General features: G+C 39.7%; 1 protein-coding gene across 2 annotated transcripts in view; it reads right to left on the bottom strand.

Moving 5' to 3' along the window:
- Positions 1-364: 364 nt before the first annotated feature.
- The window catches only part of adgrd1 (adhesion G protein-coupled receptor D1), a 29,658-nt gene continuing 10,369 nt past the window's right edge, over positions 365-19,653 (bottom strand). For both annotated transcript variants that reach the window (XM_020093630.2, XM_020093631.2), the window contains 14 exons: positions 19,564-19,639; positions 18,610-18,751; positions 10,021-10,094; positions 9,296-9,419; positions 6,858-6,961; positions 6,419-6,530; positions 5,940-6,093; positions 3,880-3,946; positions 3,588-3,654; positions 3,324-3,415; positions 3,093-3,219; positions 2,951-2,992; positions 2,537-2,629; positions 365-2,442 (listed from right to left, as the gene is read on the bottom strand). In XM_020093630.2, coding sequence (XP_019949189.2) covers positions 2,347-2,442; positions 2,537-2,629; positions 2,951-2,992; positions 3,093-3,219; positions 3,324-3,415; positions 3,588-3,654; positions 3,880-3,946; positions 5,940-6,093; positions 6,419-6,530; positions 6,858-6,961; positions 9,296-9,419; positions 10,021-10,094; positions 18,610-18,751; positions 19,564-19,639 — 1,370 coding nt within the window. In that variant the 3' untranslated portion in view covers positions 365-2,346. The remainder of the gene's footprint in view (positions 2,443-2,536; positions 2,630-2,950; positions 2,993-3,092; positions 3,220-3,323; positions 3,416-3,587; positions 3,655-3,879; positions 3,947-5,939; positions 6,094-6,418; positions 6,531-6,857; positions 6,962-9,295; positions 9,420-10,020; positions 10,095-18,609; positions 18,752-19,563; positions 19,640-19,653) is intronic.

The following is a 19,653-nucleotide window of genomic DNA, read 5'->3' as shown; positions in this document are numbered from 1 at the left end:
TTTACAGATAAATCCTTGTTTAGACTAAATCAGGCAGATGGCAGATAGCAGGTATGGTGTCCAGTGGGCAAGCGGTTTGCTGATGTCAATGACGTCATTAGAATGGCCTATGGTGGAGGTGGGGTTATGGTATGGGTGGACACTGATTATTTTAGCAAAGGTGAGGTGCTCACTAACACAGATTTTAAAAAGTTCCAAGACAAAATTTAAGAGAAATAAAGCTTTGTTTGCATAGAAGAAATCTTCATCTTTTATCTTTTATTTCAATTCATGAAAAATGGAAGCAAAAACAAAAATGACCGTCTGGTGAGTGGACAACCCTGTGTGGTTATGATGGTAAATCTTTCAATGAAAACAACACAGATTTCTTGTCATAATGATTTTTTTTTTAATAAAGATAACTGGAAGCATAAATCATAGTACCATAAAACAACAATCACTGGCGGCCATATACAAGCTTAGAAATACTAGAAATATTTAACTTTAAATCTGACATGAAAAGAGAGCACAGAGGGACTTACAGTAAATCCTGTCTTAGGAATCTAAATGTTGGTACAGTGTAATATCAACAGGACATTTAAAAACATGCCTTCTCCCTCTATTCTCACAGTATGTTAAGGAAAAAGCAACAACCTATTCAAGTCCCTCTGTTGTAGTCAAAAAATTCATATTTTATTGTACAAAAAATATATGAAAATGTATGAGAAATGAGCAAAAGAAATAGCATAAGTTCACAGAATTGTCCAAAACACAACCACTACTCCTCAAAAAGCATAACATACCACAGCTTACTAGGATGTGAGGCACTGCAAACACAAATATAGCGTTCAGGAGAGAAAACACTCAAATCAACACAGAATTTAACAAGAGAACACAATGATTGTTGAGCTGTGACACTTTACAGGAAACATGATAAAGAACGCAGAATCACAAATAAATAAATACATTATTTATATCAGAATTACAAAGGGTTTCATCACTCATCAGTTATTATGCTGTTGTTGTGTGGTGCTGTCATTAAAGCTGTATGAATCAAGTGAATCTCAAAGAAATTGATCCAGGTATAGCAGTTTTTCTATTTAAAGTTTTTCATTGAGGAATACTGTTATAAGGTCATTGTTTTTAATGAATACATCTAACACTATAATTAAGGAAAATATATGTCTTGCTTTTTTCTGCATGGTTTTTCATTTGTACCAACCACACCTGAAAATACTGTTGTACTTAATATCATCTCCAGTGATTTTTCTGTGTGAGACAAATTGCATGTTCAAACATATCAATGTGATTTTAGGGAAAAGTTTGAGATGTTAGCAAATGTTCTCTCCTGCTGAGAGTTAGATTTTAAGATCTCTGCTACTGTCGTGTCTGTATTCTGAAGCTACATCAATAGATTATCTTAGCACAAATCATGGAAACAGAGGGAAACACGTTGCTAAATAAAAATAGTGAAGCAAACATTCTTTGTGTGTTTACTTTAATTTTTCTAAGGGAATCAGTTTCCTAAAGTTGTGAACACAACTATTAACTAAGTCAGAGTAACTCGCTTTACTTAAACTGCTAAAGTAAGATAAATCAACAATTAAATATAAAGTAAATATAACATGAGACTAATAGTTCAATTTACTTGTTACTGTTTTTCAAGGCACGAGTATTTTTTTTATTAAGATCAACTTGTGAGATTTTACAGTGTAGTCTGGCAACATAATGTGTTGTTTTTACATGTTGTTTTTGGTGCAGGTGAAACAAAGCTGGTATGACACATTAACTGTTAGAGATGCTAAAAGGCAGATTTTGTTACAATCTCTGGACCGTGCCAGACCAGCTGTATTCACCTGCGTGAACTATAGCTGCTGGCAGTAACCTCATATTTACCATTCAGACATGTGGTATCGACCGTAACACTTGGCAAGAGAGCAAATACCTTTCTCAACTATTCCCTTAACTAAACCCTGGTCAACCATTAAATCGATGCAATATAGCCTACAGACGGACCAGACAACAGACGAACAGAGACCTCACAGGACGCCATTGTCTGAGCCTGAACTGCACTCACGGATCTTTAGACTTTCTGTCACTTTACTGACCTGCTCCTCAAAAATCCCTTTGCTTGATTGTGGGAAATCAGTGTGTTTTTATGGGACAATAATAAGGCACAATCCTCATCGTCTGTTTGTCTTTGAAATGAGAACAGAACCCCTCATTCACTAATGTCACCCTCTTTGAGGTGAACGAGTATCCAATTCATCGCATAACGTAACGGGAGAGTACTCTGGCCAGTGTTTGTCATCCTGTCACCAGTGAGCTTCAGGTCGCTCTCCTGCCACTGACATAATGTTTGCATTTCTACACGGCGGAGAGGTCGATACGATTGGCTGAGTTGGTGCTTTTGTCCCATGTGTTCATCTTGGTAGGTGTCACACCCTCCTTGTTTCCATTCATCTAGATAAGAAGATGGGAAGGAGAGAGTTAGACACCGGCTGACAGGGAGAGACGAGCTTTCCTTTTTTAGTTAGTGTCTAACAGCAGAACTCACAATGTCAGAGTTGAAGGGCTTCACATTGATGTTTCGGATGGAGCTGCTGGTGAGGGACCACACCTTGGTTTTATGTTTGAAAGCAGCTCTGACCTAAAGACAGATGTAAATGGTGACAAATGCAATCCACTTTGAAACACAAGTCAGGTACATATATACTTATTTCACAGTCTCACTCTACGACAGACAATTAGATCACAACAGAGAACAGTGTCCCTTTAACAGAAATTAGATGTGGAATAACTTGAATAATATTCCTGATGCTCGTTGTAGTTCTTTGTATACGTTTCAAAGTGAATAAATACATTGAACAAAAAAAGAAAATACTTTTGCCAGATTAAGTTCTAGTGCTGAAGTGTTTTCTACCATAGGACATGACATAAAACAATGATATAACATATCCAACGTATTTACCTCAGAGTTGAGAAGACAGTGAAATAAGAAAACAAAGAATCCCTAAAAGACAAAGGGTAGAAAAGTGTCAATTTTAGGAGAGAATGTAAAATTAACAGCTCACAATTCAGAAAAGAAGTGATCCTGTAGTGAAACAACGTACTTGTAATGAGTTGAACACAGCGAAGATGTACAGGAACGGCAAAGAGTGTGTGTTAATGGCAAGAACGCCAAAGATCCAAGAGATGCCAAGTATAGGAAGCAGCACAGCCACAGCCTTCGCCGTCAGCCTGGAAACAAAACAAGAGACGTTTATACTATCAGCTTTTAATACAAGTACAATAAGCAATGATTTAAAAATGATTGGTCTGATCATGAAAATAAATAAACTCACTTGACTGCATTGGCATCTCCATGAACCTTGTAATTCTCTCCGCTGATTCGAGATATGATCCTGGTCACAGAAATCAGGATGCCGATGTTCACCTGGAGATCAGAAGAGAGCTTATACTGTGAATATACGTAAAACGCAGCCACAGGAGATATAACTTTGTGTTTTTCCTTGAACAAAAGCCTTCAGTGAATTCAGATTAAAATGTCGACCAGATAAGGGGAGCAATGTGGAAATGACAAATGCTTATTTTTGCAAATTCCTCACCACGATGACAAACAGAGCCGGTGCCACAAAAGCCCAGATGGCTCCATTCTTCAGTGAAAGCCAACAGCTGAAAAAGCAAAGACAGGTGCAGGAGTTAAAGAAATCAAATTGTGTCTCCTTCCTGTAATGTAAATATGGAATGATGTGCATCATAGCTGTAAACCTGAAGGCATTTGAATTTAATGGGTGATGTCATTCTTACACAACACCAAGCTTTAATGGACTAAAATGAATTCCATATAATCCTGCATATATATGTTTTTTATTTTTGTTAAGTGCAGGTCATACTTACTTGTCAACGTCGCCATAACTGTCCAGAGCTGATGTCATGGACACTACACATATGACCAATGGAGAGCCTGATAATTACACAAAGAAAACACATATGTTACAGATTTACTAATGTCACTTAATAACCTTGACTGGATTTGTCTGCCGAGGGGCCCCGGTCCCTGGTGCAAAATGTGATGCGGAGCAGCTTACTTACATCTGCTATACATTTTTAGTATATTGTAATGTCTATTGTGAGTGCAGTGTGATTCACTGTATGTGATTCTGACCAGGGACCTTTGTTACTTGTCATTTCCGCTCTCCCTTCTTTTCCTCTCACCTATTCACTATACACTTTCAAATAAATCCTACAAATATTATTGTGCAAAAAAAATCATGCTGAAATCAAAAAGAATCCAGCACTAGGTTTTGACACACAAACACAAATAAGGGCATGAAGATTAGATCATAATACAAGACAGAGACATTGTGCTTTAGTGGCTGAGGTGTTCTTGTAAATAAATCTATAAAAATTATTAAATATTTAGTTTACATTCCTTGTTTCCCAGCAAAAGGCACTGGGTTTTTCCTCGAGGTCCCACAAACATGCTGAATGAATTTTCTTGTGTTCACAAGATTAGATCTTGTTCCCACATGATAGAGATCTTGTGGGAACAAGTAAATGTATGAGCAGCAAATAATTCCTGATGATGATGATCTGGTGTCTTTGTACAATAGCAGCAAGAATTTCATTATATGAAAATAAAACTAGATTTGCTGAAGCATATTTACTTTGTTAATTACCTCGTGTGCACAACATGAAAAATGATCGTCTTTCAGGACTTTAAGGGCTGTGTACATATCTCATTAGATATAATAATAATAATTTGTTTATATCCATGTTTGCTTGCTAGCCATCATCTTTTCTTCCTTGCTAATTTTTGTGTGTGCATGACCTCCATCAACAAGTTTAAAATCAGTGCAATGCCTTGCTCCCACACTCCTGCTTGTGGACAGTACAAATACTGTAAGTATCTTCAAAACTGCTCCGTGAAATCTAGTCAAGTCACGCACTAAATCTGAAGATTTTAGGCTCCACCCGACTTTGGACCTGAGTCTGGGCCTGTTTCCCAGATGAAGGGATGGTAATCGACATGATTCACCAACATTCAAATGTTCTTAGATCAACAGGAAATAAAAACGTGATCAGGAGAAGATTTTGACTCAGGCCACAGGAGAACAAGTTAGCACATGTTTAAGCCAAATAGAGATTTAGAAAATGGTCATATGATATATAAAACTTCCAAAGCATCATCTTAACACTTGCCTCACCTAATTTGACAAATATGGAACACTCTGAAACTGTGATTCAGACTCAGCATAGCAGCACCTTTCTTTGTATATACTTACTTTTCCACATACTTAAACTCAGTAGTGGTTTTATTTATCTGCCGTGCTGCTAATTGCTAATTTCCATGAAAATAAATTATTCTACTGTGTCTTGATCTTAAAGTATTTACTTTTTATGTTTAACAGTTATACTTCAGACTGTCGGACAACTCTCCAACACATAATTTGAAGTTGGCCACACTAGATGAAAAATTACTCTGGCCAGAAGAAAGGAAGTAATAAAAAGGGATCATTTTCCCTCTAATGGCTTCAACATGTGAAAGAGACCATGCATTCCCCGGCAGCCAAAGACAGTACACGTATGTCCCAGGTTCTTTTCATCTGTCCATCAACTCTGGTTCACTGTGATCAGAAGAGGCAATTGTTATGCTGGAATGTAACTCAAAGCACATTCAGACCTTAAAAAGCAGGGTCAGAGTTTTTATTTGCCACAAATAATATTTGACCAGTGATGTGGAATAGAGAAATACTGAAATCACTAATGGACTGGCACAAGGCAGAGGCGGAACGCTGGGTCAAATTAGGGACAATAAAATAAAAACCGGATACTGTATTCTCGAAACAAGAATAACATGAGAAAATGGAAATAGCACACAAAAACATCACGCAAGGAACACATGGTGGGCAGAAGTGAGATGTGGCTTTCGCCTGAAAGTGTTCGAGCAGACTTACCCCAGCCGATGCCGTAATAGTAGAAGTGTTTGCTGCCCTCGGAGCCAAACACCTTCACCACCATACTGTAGAGGTGGAGGCCCTCCACCAGCATCCAGGCGAAGGCGCTCAGGAAGAAGAAGTGTAGCAGGATGGCCATCACCTTACAAGGCAGCTGGGACACGGCACAAAATCAGATCAGGCTTTTACCATCAAAACAAGCTCTTCTCATTATTGTCTGCTTTATCAATCAAAGGCATCTTGCTCATTTGTTTTTTTCTCTTCTCCTCTGTTCTGTCTTCTTCACCTTTTTTCTTTTAGATTTATTATTACCCATTCATAATTGATTCAATTAGTTGTGGTTTCTTTTTACCACAATTAACATTTTAAAACTGTAGCTCGCTTCATACATCATTACAAACTTTTTTTTCAGCAATCATTCTAATAATCTTAAAATTATTAGAATCAACAACATAATCTGTCCTTTGCTGTGCACTTACCGTGCCCGGGTCAAAGCGGGCACTGATGAGCAGTAAGATCTCAGCCACCAGGATGGCGAAGGACAGGTTGGCATGGATGTGGTAGCGTTGGTTACGGATGGTGCTCACTGACCTGCAGAGCAACAGAAGGTCACTTACAATACAATACAACTTTATTAATCCTGAAGGCAATTTGGTTTATGGCAACTAAAAGAAAAAACAAGAGGCAGACATTTACTGACAGATATCCACTGAACAATAACATAATAAAACACCATAAAAGTTCAGTTGTGTTGAGCTAAATGTCTTTAAAAATACTACATTTCTTTCGGTACATGTAATAAAAGAGTTTTTTAATACATGTTCATGACCACATTATAGATTTATGAAATAAATATAAAGATTATTGAATAAAGACCATGCAGTATAAATGTAACTTTGTCTGACTGGTGATACTCACGACAAGACTGCAAAGGTGACAAGAGTGATGGTGAGACACAAGATAGAAATGGAGCAGCCAACATAACCAATGGTTGATAGTGCCACCCGGTGGCCAGTAGTGAGCTGTGCACAGAGACAAATCACCATCAACAATGGAAAAGACAACATGTGAAATCATTACTATTAAACTTTATGGTGGGTTTGTTCATTGTGCCTCTGGCATACAGCTGAAGCTATTTCAGCCTGTTTCATTCAGCCTTCATCGATAAATTCAAAGGGCCCCTGTGGAAATTGTGATGAGGAAAAAACACTGACTCTCATTAATATTTCTCAGACAGGCTATTCCCAACAAAATGACACTGTCAAAAAGCTTAGTGTAGGTCAAACGCTAAAGTTGAGGTTTACTTTTGCGACTGTAAGAATTCATATATGCCTGTTTTGTTTTTGTATAAACACAACTGATACAGTCACGTATTAGAGAAAGGCATCATCGAGGACCACGGCCATCAAGCACACTTTTCTCTCAGAGGTTAAAAAGTGGCAGTGATAATTATGTTCCTCCATTGCTTAAGGTCTAATGCATCAATGCTGTTTTGGTGTTCATGCTATTTTAAATGTGTGGGTTTGATTCTCTATTAACCGTCCTCACATGTGCCTTGTCATTACGAGGGCAGAGGAGTCCCGGCCTTCCAGAAAAGGGATATGTGGGATGTTCCCTTGCAGCTGAGGGATAAGGCAGCCCACTAATTAAAGAGTGGCCAAGGGCAAGTATAGCATCAAAGAATCTATACTTAAAAAACAGCACTGGCCCACTTAGCTGCAATAAGATGTCTTCTATTTAAAGTACCCATTGTGGACGCTGAACGCACTCCCATGGTGCATATTCTTGAATAACAAAGATTAAGACTGTGGTGTATACAGGTTTGGTTCTTCAAATTGATCCCTATGTAGATAATGTAAATGGAGTGAATAAAGATTATCCCAGATGCTTCTGTTGAGAAGCTGTGGTGATTGGACCACTGACCTGTGCAGTGACCCAAAAGAACTATAGTTAATCACAGACCGTCTGTATGAAACCACCACTGAAACCGATACTATGACTGTGTTGGTCTGCTTAACACTGACGCATGGGGGGAACCGTCCAAAGGCTGCAGTGGGGGCTTCTGTTTGGCAGGTTACTCTGTGGTGAACCGCTGCTTTCTGCCAAATTATCCTCCTACAAATCCTCTTATTTCGTAACAAAGACACACATGTGAATATAACTGGTACAAATGGATAAACCTTTCTAAAGTAAGTTGGACTTTTACTGTTTCTGGAAATTAACTATGGAGAAAACCTTTAATCATCATATTTCAAAGCAGATATTTTACATGTCACAGCAGAAAAAGCAAACGTGTCACTAATTGCATTATAGCTCCTTGTGTTGAAGAATCCCAGTGAGCTACGCAAAATACAAGGACCAGGGGCTATAATAAAAACTCCATATTGGACTTTAAGATGGTGCCCATTCTTTTGAATATAAAATTGCTCCCAATGGCCCTTTGCAAGGCTCAGGAAAATGTGTGCAAATATAAAAACTCTATGGGTGAAAACCACATACAGTACATCAAGCGATAACTGAACTTGTTTGCAGTCCAAAGCACCATGTCAGCAGATCTCTAGGTGTCCGTTTTCTAAAGTTGGTATCTTAAACTTTTCCTAGTCTGATATTTACAAATGTCTTCTGGGAAAGATTTCAACAATAATTAATGCTAATAATACAACTAATAATACTATTTGAGGGCACAACAAGCTGTAAACACAATAGTTCTAAAGTTGATATGGCTAATAGTGTTAGCAAAAAGTTGCCTATTAAACATAAGAGATATGGTAAATGGTCTGTATTTTATATAGCACTTCTTTATTCTTCACTCAAAGAAGAAACATTACTTTACAGTACAGTTTTGCCAGTCACCCATTAACACATCTATAGTATGTGCCACTACCAGCACAACCGTGACAGGTAATTACTTTCAGTATCTTGCACAAGGAGACTTCGGCACACAGAATGGGGGAGGTGGGAATTGAATTGCCAACCCTCTTGTTAGTAGACAACCTGCTCTACCTCCTGAGCTACAGCCGCCCTCCTGTGTCTGACCTCCTAGTGGATTTAAGTCAGTTGCTCACTTTTTTTTTATGATATGTTCACCTACTTTATCTGTCTGCTATATGGTGGTGGGCAGTTTTCTACAGTGGGTCTATCAGAGAAAACAGCTGCATGCTGGAGATGAGCTGATGAAAACTGTGAGAGTGACTCAAGTATCAAAATTCTGGACTCCAACACCGGATAGAGTGAGAATTCTTTGTGGGCTCATTATTATGAGCAAACCATTTCACATTTCATTTGTCAGCAGTCATTTGATCAGTTGGTATCATTAAATATTAGAACAGCTCTAAAGTGCAGCCACAGTGTTTTACCTTTAAGGGAACCACTTGCATTAGGATGGCAAAGTTGGTGAGGTGGTTGCACAGACACACAGAGTATGTCATGTTTCCATCTGAGCGGACGCAACCTTTGTTGGACCATACTCCCTCATTTGAGCTGGAAAACACAGCAATTATGAATTATTCACAGAAAGAATTTATTCAGAAGTATATTAAAATACCAATGCTATGAAGAGTAAATATAGCGCATATAAAAAAACCTAGACAAGGTTTTTATAGCAGCACAGCTGGCAGGGATCACTCAATATGATCCACTGTGGGAGGCACAGAGAGAAGTTTCTTAGCTGAATTTGGGAGGGCATTCTGACAGGACCATCTCGTAATTCACATTTTTCTTGAGTTTCGAGGCAGAGAGGAGTAAGGAGAGGAAACCTTTGAATCCAACTAAAACACACTCCCTTTTAAAATGATTTATTCTATCTAAATAGTGCTTTGGCTCCATTTATCAGATCACCATATTTTTCACACAGCACTACAACTCAAGATATGCCAAACTGGAACAACAACACATGCAACTGTGGATGGTTTTGATTTGCGAAGGGGAAATGCACCTTTTCCTAATCACTGGTCATTTTTTATGATTTGAAACTTAAAGGCTTAAGCGATGAACATGCAAAGAGTCAACAATCAAGATGAAAATCTCTTTCACTCCATATCTGAATGAATGACTGAGACGCTGTATTTACATCATGACCCACCTGTAGTCCAAGAATGCACAGTAGAGGAAGACTTTATTGCTCTGATTTAGAACTTGGTCTTGCTGTTCTTTAGTCTGAAAAAGAAAAGTTGAATAAAGTTGAGATCCTTAATTGTGAGAGAAAAGTATGTGATACAGGAAAACATTTGCTTTATGGGCAGTGCTGGTGAATTAAATGACATGCCTTGTTGTCCCAAAACTAATGGCAACCTGTTTGGAAAAGTGATTTCAAATGACAGCATGGAATATTTCAGTCAGCAATCAGCCAAAGTCTTTCCTTAATGATCGTTGGCTTTTTCTTTCCAATTGTACACTCGACAACAGCATCAGATCTCAATTGTTCAGTAACAATAAAAGCAAAACAAAAGGTATTGTACAGTATCTAAACAGAGTTAAACCAATTTATTATTTTTACTTGAGAAAAAAAAATTGATTTCACTGGTGCTTAGAGTCCAGAAAACAGAGACCTAAACTTAAGAGATAAGGCCGCAGATCAACTCTTAGCAAAGATGGTTATTACACTGAGGGGAAATCCCTACTGTATTTAGAAAATATGATTATATTTGATTATAAAATCACTTTTTCCATGTCATTTCTTAATATGATATTTGGAGTCCCAGGAAACAGTGAGCTAATGGCCACAGTGCAAGAACGCAGTAATTGGGGCTTGGGCCTGGTTCCAGGTCGAACCGCCACCCTCCTCAGTCTGTCATCTGAAGAAAACAACACTTCTATTGGCTGGTTGGGTGGATACCGAGAGACTCCACACCTCTCCTCATTCCCTGGGCCTCGACTCGACTCGCAGACTGCGTAAGTGTATGATTAGATGGACTGTGTCTGCACCATTTCCTTCTGGAAAAAGTGAGAGTGAAACTGACAGTCAGGCTGTCTGTTTCCTGGCACATGGGCCCAGTGATTCATATTACAAAGCATAGCACAATACGTTGACTTCATTGTGTAACCAAATCGCTGCTCTCATTCTGTCTGGTTTGCACATGCAGATCTTTAGTCATAATGTATTGGGACCCTGAAGATGAATGCAATACATAGATATTAATTTGGCACATTGGAGCCGATGGGACGATGCGTCCAACAGCAATGAGGGACAGTGTGTATGCAGTATATACACACTGTCATCTTAAGGCCAGCTTTGAGGAGCTGCATGCAGCCCCTTGGGTAAATTTACTGCTCCCCAGTGGACTTTCAACAATTCACTCTTTTATTGGGTTTTAAATAAAAACAAACGGAAGAGAGAAAAACTGTAATCTGCACACAATTGTAAGTCTTGCTTTACCGTGTTATACTTGTTCTCTACACTTGCTGAGCCTTTATTGTTCCTGTGCAATGAAGGACGACTAATTACCCACATTAAGCACAAAATGTAATCCCTGGCTCAGGGGAAACAATCCATCATCATCAAACTCTCACATACCCAAGACACACGCTAAAATATACATCAGCTAAAAAACTAACACACATATAAGTGGTGATGTTTGGCCATTCTTCCTCTATAGCAACTGTCTATTTGTGAAATATCCATCTTGTGTTTTTGAGTTGATATCTGAGGCGAGGTGCAGGAGCCCAGAAGTCACTGGCGAGTGTTAAAATGCACTCAGAGATCTGGCCTAGCTTTGTGAACAGGCTGTTGCCGCCCCTCCTCGTCCCACCCTCCGTTGCCCCACGTCCTCAGCATCTATACCAGCCAAGACTGCAGCTGGCGCTCCAACTCTTTATTAGCAACAGAAGGCCAGCAAACGCCGCCTTGGAAATCAATTTGAGCCTTGTAAGGAGAATAGACGCAGAGGGTAAGAGAGGGAGATGGGGGAGCGAGTGCCAGTGACAGGAGAGTGATGCAGAGTGATGGGCTGATAAAAGACAATTCTCTGAGAAAGAAAGAGAGAGAGAGGCTGATAAATCGTAGATAGTCATGGTGTTTCTGGTGCTTCTGTGTCACCATGTCTGCCTCAGTGCAGCCGTCAACTACAGCTCCATCTACAGTTCGTACTTTAACCACAGGTCACTGACTCCTCCGCAGCAGTTCACAAATATCAAGTTATTCATCTCCATATTCACCAGAAGAAAGAACTATTTAGATTTACTTATGTTTAGGTATCAAGTGCTTCCAACCCTATGACTGTGAATGCATGTTAATGTTAGTGTCTTTTTTTAACCACTTCATATAGTGGTAGTTAAATCCAGTAGGGACCAGTCAAGGGGTCGAGACTCCTCAAAACGTTCTGGAGCTAAACCTGAATGGTGATGAGATGATTATCACAAATACGTTTGCTACAAAATACATTTGCTGCTTGAGCTCAGTTACATAGAAACATTATTTTGAGGACACAGGGTGGAATTTAGAGTATCTGTATTTCCTAATGCACCCAAAAGACTGTACACTGAGCTCTGCTCCCTGTAGAACTACACCCACCCATTATGGACTGCACTTTTACTCAAGTTTAACCCTTAACTTTACAATATTCATTCTGCCGTTGCAATTCAATGGCTTATGTGCAATCCCTTCCACTATATATATTCTTGCACTCTATATATTTTGTTTTTACACTGTAAATATTAGTATTTTTCTATTCATATCATTTCTATATATATATATATTTACATTTTGTACATTCTCCTACAATCATGTATTAAGCATTGCATTTTTATTTACTATAACTTACTGATCTCTATTTTTGACTGCCCTCTTGCTGCTGTAACATTGCAAAGTTCCCCGTTGTGGGAGGAATAAAGAATTATCTTATCTTATCTTAATTCTACTCAAACTAATACAGCCTAATACATGGAGAGAGTCTTGGGTAACTGGATGCAAAGAAAAATACTGTGCATAATGATGCAACTATAAGAGTGTACTAATGTGTCATGTTATCATCATGGTACACTAATAGGTAATATGATAATGTTGCACATAATGGTGTATCCTGCTGACTCGCCGATACAAATACACCCCTATCGGCCATTCAGCCTAATACGCCAATTATTTGTAACTGGGAACAAAAGGTCCTTAAACTTCAAAATGAGAACCGCTGCTTATTATTGGATTCTTTCTCTATGTCCCCCAATAAAAAGCACACCTCATCCTTTTGCTTATTAATGGGGTGTTGAGCCTGCTGAGTAAAATGATGAAGGACTAAAATAAACACATTCATGCATCACAAAAGCATTTAAGTCAGAGACGACGTTCAGAACCCAGCAATTTGTATAAACGCGAGCCTCTCTGTCCTCTGTGGTGTCTCTCAGACCTCCCTTGACTGGCAGAGCTGGAAGCTGGAGCCTTGCTGTGGTCGAGCGTATATGCCTCAGCAAATCCCAAGACATGGGCAACTCCTGGCCAATTTACGTCTCAGCTGTTGACAGCTGGTTCTCAAACAAGGCGCAAATAAAGAAAAGATGGAGAAAATTACACAACACCCATCATCCAAGTCTCGACACTCAACACACACAGACTGGCCTGGTGCACACAGAGACGCACATACTTCTGTCTGAAATAAGAATATAGTTTACTGATGTGAAATGATCTAAATGAAGCTGTGTATTCACCACCAACATTTAGGCATTCATAACTTTAACAGACGGGTAAAACATGTTAAAATATACATTATTGACGTATACATATGCAGCAGTAAAATATAAGCCAACAATATGGTTCTGTTAACAAACTCAAATGGAGATATAGAAAATAATTGTATTTAGTTTTAGTGGACAGTATATTTCATCAAATATGCTCTGAGCTCCATGACTAGTTTTCTTTCCAGGCTCTGATATGAACTTGAAAGCATACGATGTGGTTGAACACTACGAAAAGGGCTTGTGACTGAACCATGCGTTGTTTCTTTTCTTCTTTTTTTTTACAAAATGTAAAATATCATTAATGAAACAGTCATGCACACACCCACTCATTCCATCCAGCACTGGTACAACAATATGCAGCCACAAGAGCAGTGAGGCATATTTCAGGAGCAAAGGAGTCTAAATAAAAGCTTCGGTTTGTGCTAAATTTAAAAGAGCAGTGAAACATTACACAACTGTGTGTGTGAGAGTGAATATAACTGGGCGATCTTCTCCTTTTTCCTCAAACGTTTCACATATTTGGGAGCACAGAGTGCCAGGGTGTAATTTGGACTGCACTTTCTACATTTGGTGTAGATATCAATTTTCAACTGTGTAGCCGCCATCAGGGCCCATAACAGCACAGAAAGTCATGAAGCTATCATTATTTTATTTTTTTTTGCTGAAGTGTACAGTAGGTGAAAGACAGGCCAAGATGCAGCCAGGGTTTGATAATGGATAAATTGTTCTGTATAACAACAGAGAGGTCATACACGCATTTCCATTATGTTAAATTTAGAAAGGAAAGGAAACTCTTTGTTGTAGTATGTCTGGGAAAGGTGCGGCGTAACATTATTCAAACAACCGGCTTTGGACTTTGAGAAAAACTTTCCCCTTGAACCACCTTGAGGTCAATATATTAAAGTATCGTGCTGATGGAGCACAGATGTCATCGTTGTTGTAACAGGGCTTTTCAATCATAGGCCAGACTTAAGCCGATCCACATACAGCATGTGGAGTAACGATCTGAATCCATGCAAACACAACTGGCCTTGAGTGAGATCATGCTGTCAGGGGAAATGTAATAAGACATGCAGCTGTGGTCTCAGCTCAGTCTCTGAGGTAGCCTAGACATCGAAAACAATGGGACGTGCTGATAGGCATGCAGGGTGTGAGGAAAATTTGGGGACAATTAAACAAGCCCAAACATTACAGAGCTATTTTCAATAAGGTGAGCTGAGGATGTTCAGAAAACTCTGTACAGGGGCCATTAGTTTGGTAAGAAACAACAAATGTGACAAGTTTTTCCCTCTCACAATGGAAGAGGTTTTCCATGCCTTTCCATGTGTTGAATTCCCACAGGCTTTCATAAGGAACCATTACACTGTTTCTCTGGTCTCTGGCCTGTTTCTGTCGGCATGACAAGCTGAGGGCTGCGTTTTGAGCCTTTGCAGGGAAGTTCAAAATGTGGGAAATATACTTGGTAAAATAAGGGTCAACAATAACATTTTGGCTGTGATGTTCAAAGCCAATTTCAAAACATGTAATCGTATATCACCATTTGTAAACCAGCGGAAAACCCCGGAATGAGCAATTCAAGAAAACTTCAGTCATTAATCAGTTGTCAAAATAGTATAATTATTTATGTAGAAATACACTGAAACTGACAGAATCTGCACCAGGACCTTTTGTACTTTCCTCTGTTCAGCTTGTAACAAGAGGTGGTGGTTTCATGGTTGAAATGGGTGATAGAGAGGGGGCCCTTTACGGGAGGGGCCGCAGAAGAATCTTTTAGCAAGAGAGGCATAGCAATAGCTGGTCCGCCATCTGTGATTGATCAGCATGCTGGCTCACACAGCCTGCACTTGTATGTGTGTTGGTCTGTGGATGGGTGTGGGTGGTTAGGAGAAAGAGTAAGAGGGAATTGAGTCTTTGCCCACGAGGTTTAAGCTGGGCGTGTGCTGGGAGTTATAAAAAGACTGGCAAAATAAAGAGCAGTTATGATTGTGGCAGAAAGAACTGATACCAGTGTTGGCATATATGATTAAATGATTAGGGAGTGCAGTTATCGGAAAGTGAGCGTGCCTATTTTCGAAGTCGGTGAACAATCAAGCCATTATTTCCCACTTGTATGGGAAGCTCCAACAAGTCTAGGCATAGTTTCCTCACTGACCCTGACCTCTTTACTCACCTTCCACCAAACTCACTTTCATGCTCTTTAAATTACGGGAAGGAACTGATGGATTAAACATAATGGAAAACTTTGACAATCACAGTTTTTTGCCACTGTGGGTGATAATTTTAACTGATGGACAATGTTAACGTCAATTGGTTCAAATGCAAAACTCTTATTTTCTTAGTTTTAAAATAAAGACAAAATAGTTTTTTTAGGAAAATTTTAGGAAAACTCAGCTCCGAAACAAGATCAGCCAGGAGGTAGTCTAGCACATAACCTCTGGTAAACCTGTGCATTAATTGAAGTTGAACTGAGTGAGCTAACAGTTGATATGTGACTTTAAAGGACAGGTACTTAGCAGTATATTATCTAATTTGTATCTCTCTATATTACATATGTAATGAAATAAAAGTCAGTTGAGGGGCAGATCGAGGACACCAGCAGTCTCGTACTGCTGCCACCCTGCTCCATCCTTTGCTTCAGCTGCCACACTAACACACTGCTTTATAAGCTTGTAAAGTCAGGCCCCCTTGTCAAAATCTGTTTTTGAAATCCTCTCAGTTTTGACCTTATAAATTGACTTTGCTCATGAAATCAATCTTTCCAGTCATTCACTTCATACCATGAGTGTGATGCTTTGACAGAAGAAGAGAACAGGGAGGCGGTGTCTGCCTTTTTTATGTATGCATTAATGTTTAACTACAGACCCCAATGCTTCCCACCCTCCTGTTTCTTCTCTTCTTCTCTCCTTCAACCCTTTCAAACTGAAGTGGACTCACAGTAATAAATCACTGACGGAGCCAGGGTCCAATCAACACCGCAGCTGAATGCCGTGAGAAAGCACGTGGGCCTCTAGCAACCTTGATAACACCTTGTCTGTGTATCAAATCCACTCTGGGCCACATAAGGTGAAATGGCGACATTTTGGCTCTGACTAAGTCAGCTGGGAACGGCATGACCTCAGCGGGCTGTTTCAGTGAGCTCAGAGGGCATCAATCAGAACTGTGAGGTCACTGAGACATCTACCACATGGCTTTGACCTTCAGTGAGTGCTACCTGCCATGACACAAGGTTTTTGTACATGTCGGTGACTCCATCAATCCATGGTACAACACCTTTTATCATGGTAGGTGTCAGATAGAGAAAATGGATGGCTTTTGGGTTTGAGCCATGACAGTGGGCATACAGGATTTGTTGTAACCATGACAGCATGAAAAGACAGATGAGGAAGCTGACATATTTCTGCTTTAGACACAGTCAGCCCCCCTGCTCGGTTTTAATGAAGTCCCTGGGTGCTTGTCTATTCTCAGGGGATAAACAGAGCGGTCAGTTGCAAATCACTTACTCTCGCCCACCGAACTGGTGTCATGAGAGGACATCTTTAAGATTGAACTTGTGCAGACAGTAAACAATGACATAAACAATGGCGGCAAAGGTCTACCTCATACTGTGTGTTAGCCACCCTCCCTGCCTCTAAGCTAGGGAGGTGATAAATATATTCCAGTTGCCAAAGACATTAAAACTCTAAAAATAATAACTTTTTTGACTAAATCCAGCTTCAGGTCTGCGCTGCAATCCAGTTGTAGCAAAACACTCCCATTCCTGGATATGTTCACAGCCAAAAGCACTGAGAGCAAAATTACGAGGCAGCCCCTAATGTAAATCATCGTCAAAACTATGCAGCCTAAGTACCGCTGAGAAGTGCTGGCATGGAGCGATCCAATCAGTATGCTTTGGTAATAAGTATAATAGCTTATTTGTAATGGCTTAGAGAGGAAAGAATGTAAGAGACCTGATTTATCCTTACATCAGAGGTGAAAGGCAGTCCAACTAAAACAGAAACACCTTGACTCAACAGACAGCAGAGCTGGTGAGCATCTCCAGTGCTCCCATAACAAAGGAGATCATACAGCCTCTCCCATGGTGTCCGCTAAAACAAACACAGTAATCATTGTCACAGCAACCAGGCCAGATAATTTCAGCATAAACATTTATTTCCCAGATGAAAATGACAGTAAACAAAGCAAAATTGCCATGGTTTCATTAAGCTGCATGGTTTTCATTTGCACCATTATGAGTGAAGAGAGAGAAAAAATATTGGTATTTCATTTCATTTGAAAGCAAATAATTTTTGTAAGTGTCTTGTAAATCAGAAGTACATTATTCGAGGTTTGTTAAATTTTATTATTAATGCCATTGTGCATTGTTCATTTAGAGAGAAATAATAACTTAAAAATCCTGTCAATGTGAAAAGAAATTACAGAAATATACTTGCTCTGCCACATTTCTGACTTAACAGGGAAGCAGGCTAACACGATACACATTTTTCACTTAATATTCATTATGAATTTCAATGGCATTTCCCATGGAAAACTGGCTCGGCCCCTGTCATAAAGCAGCAATGAAAAGTATGTTGTTCATAAAATAAAGTTATTGTTCCTTTTAAAGTACCCTAAGCCTAGAGTTGAAATGTCCATAATCAGTTTGCTCCCTGGAAGCCACATGCTCCATGAGGGAAAATTTAGGCAGGGTAATGAAAACCAAAAAAGGCTTCGCTCTTTGTGCTGGTGAGCACCCAGCTGCACACGCCTCGGTCAGTGATAGACACTCGTCTGCTTACATAAGAGAATGCCAAAAATAGAGCAGTTAGTTTTCACATGGGGGGAATCCGGCTACTGTAGCCGTAGGTAGATCATGGCCATCTTTCCTCTGATAATGTGGAACCTAATGACTGTGCCGGCCAAATGGAACAGCGTAACATTTTCCCCCAGTATGACTGACTCACACAGAAAGTAAATGGTCAATAAAGACATGAGTCAGATGAGAAGAAACCAGGACACTAAAACTTACCAGAACGTGGGTGAGGACAATCTTGATGAGAGGTGCTCCAGAGAGGTTGACTGACAAGGCTGGTGAAGGCTCCACCTTAAGGGAGATTAGACAGCTCGCTACCTGGATCTTGTGATCCTTGAAATCAGAAGCTTCGTTAATCCTAATAAACAAAAAAGAGAAAAACTAAATGAAACAGAGGCAGAAATAAGAGTCACAGATATGAAAAGAAACAAAAAGATACAGTGAGTTAAATAAAAATTAAAAAAAACACTGTAACATGGCACCCACATCAACACATAAGTGTTACATATGGGCCCAGGGCAGTCACATTTAAGTGGGACTTTGATCATTAAGGCAACAGCAGTATTGCACCAATAGGCTTTCAAGATCATCTGATATGTGACATCAGAGTCATACAAGCGTCACTTCTCTCTCAAAGCAGATACAGAGGTACCATCCTACCCTGGAGGAGCCCAGCCGAGGGAGAGCCACACGAAAAACAATCTCTCCGAATGTCACATATCTTACATTCTGTACTCTAACCTCTATAATGTGCAAAGTTGGGAAAAACATGTTGTTCAATTGCTGTTGTGGCAGGTTTGGTCAAAATAAACACTGCAGCATGAGCGGAACAAGTTGGTCCAGGGATGAAACAGTAACTGGGGGGGTGGGGGCGAGGGTGGGGTGTCAGGGTTTGATATGAACACTAATAGCAGGGTGTATCAGTCAGAGGAGGTTGAGTGATGAGATGAGAGATAGGCGAGAGGACAGATAAGGCCCTGGCTCCAGGCATCATCTGTGCTTCAGGAAGCTGGGGCGTCTCAGAGCCAGTGGGCCTCATTCCCCGCACAGGAAGCATCTGCTGCCAAAACTAAATTGGTATGCTAAAGCTTTTAAATTTAAATGTGATAAGATTGGACTGGGCTTTACCTCAATTAACTTTTGACTGTTGGTGTTGTCCCTTCCTCTTACCTGGTCTTGACTGGGCTGATTTCTTTGTAGTAGCTGTGCATGTTGTGGTAGAAGAGGCCAACAATGGTGGTTTGAGCTGAGAGGGAAAGA

This window comes from Paralichthys olivaceus, chromosome 4 (genome assembly GCF_024713975.1).
Source record: "Paralichthys olivaceus isolate ysfri-2021 chromosome 4, ASM2471397v2, whole genome shotgun sequence".
Lineage (NCBI taxonomy): Eukaryota > Metazoa > Chordata > Actinopteri > Pleuronectiformes > Paralichthyidae > Paralichthys > Paralichthys olivaceus.
The sequence above is the reverse complement of the archived record's forward strand: the minus strand, read 5'-3'. Positions and strand labels throughout refer to the sequence as shown.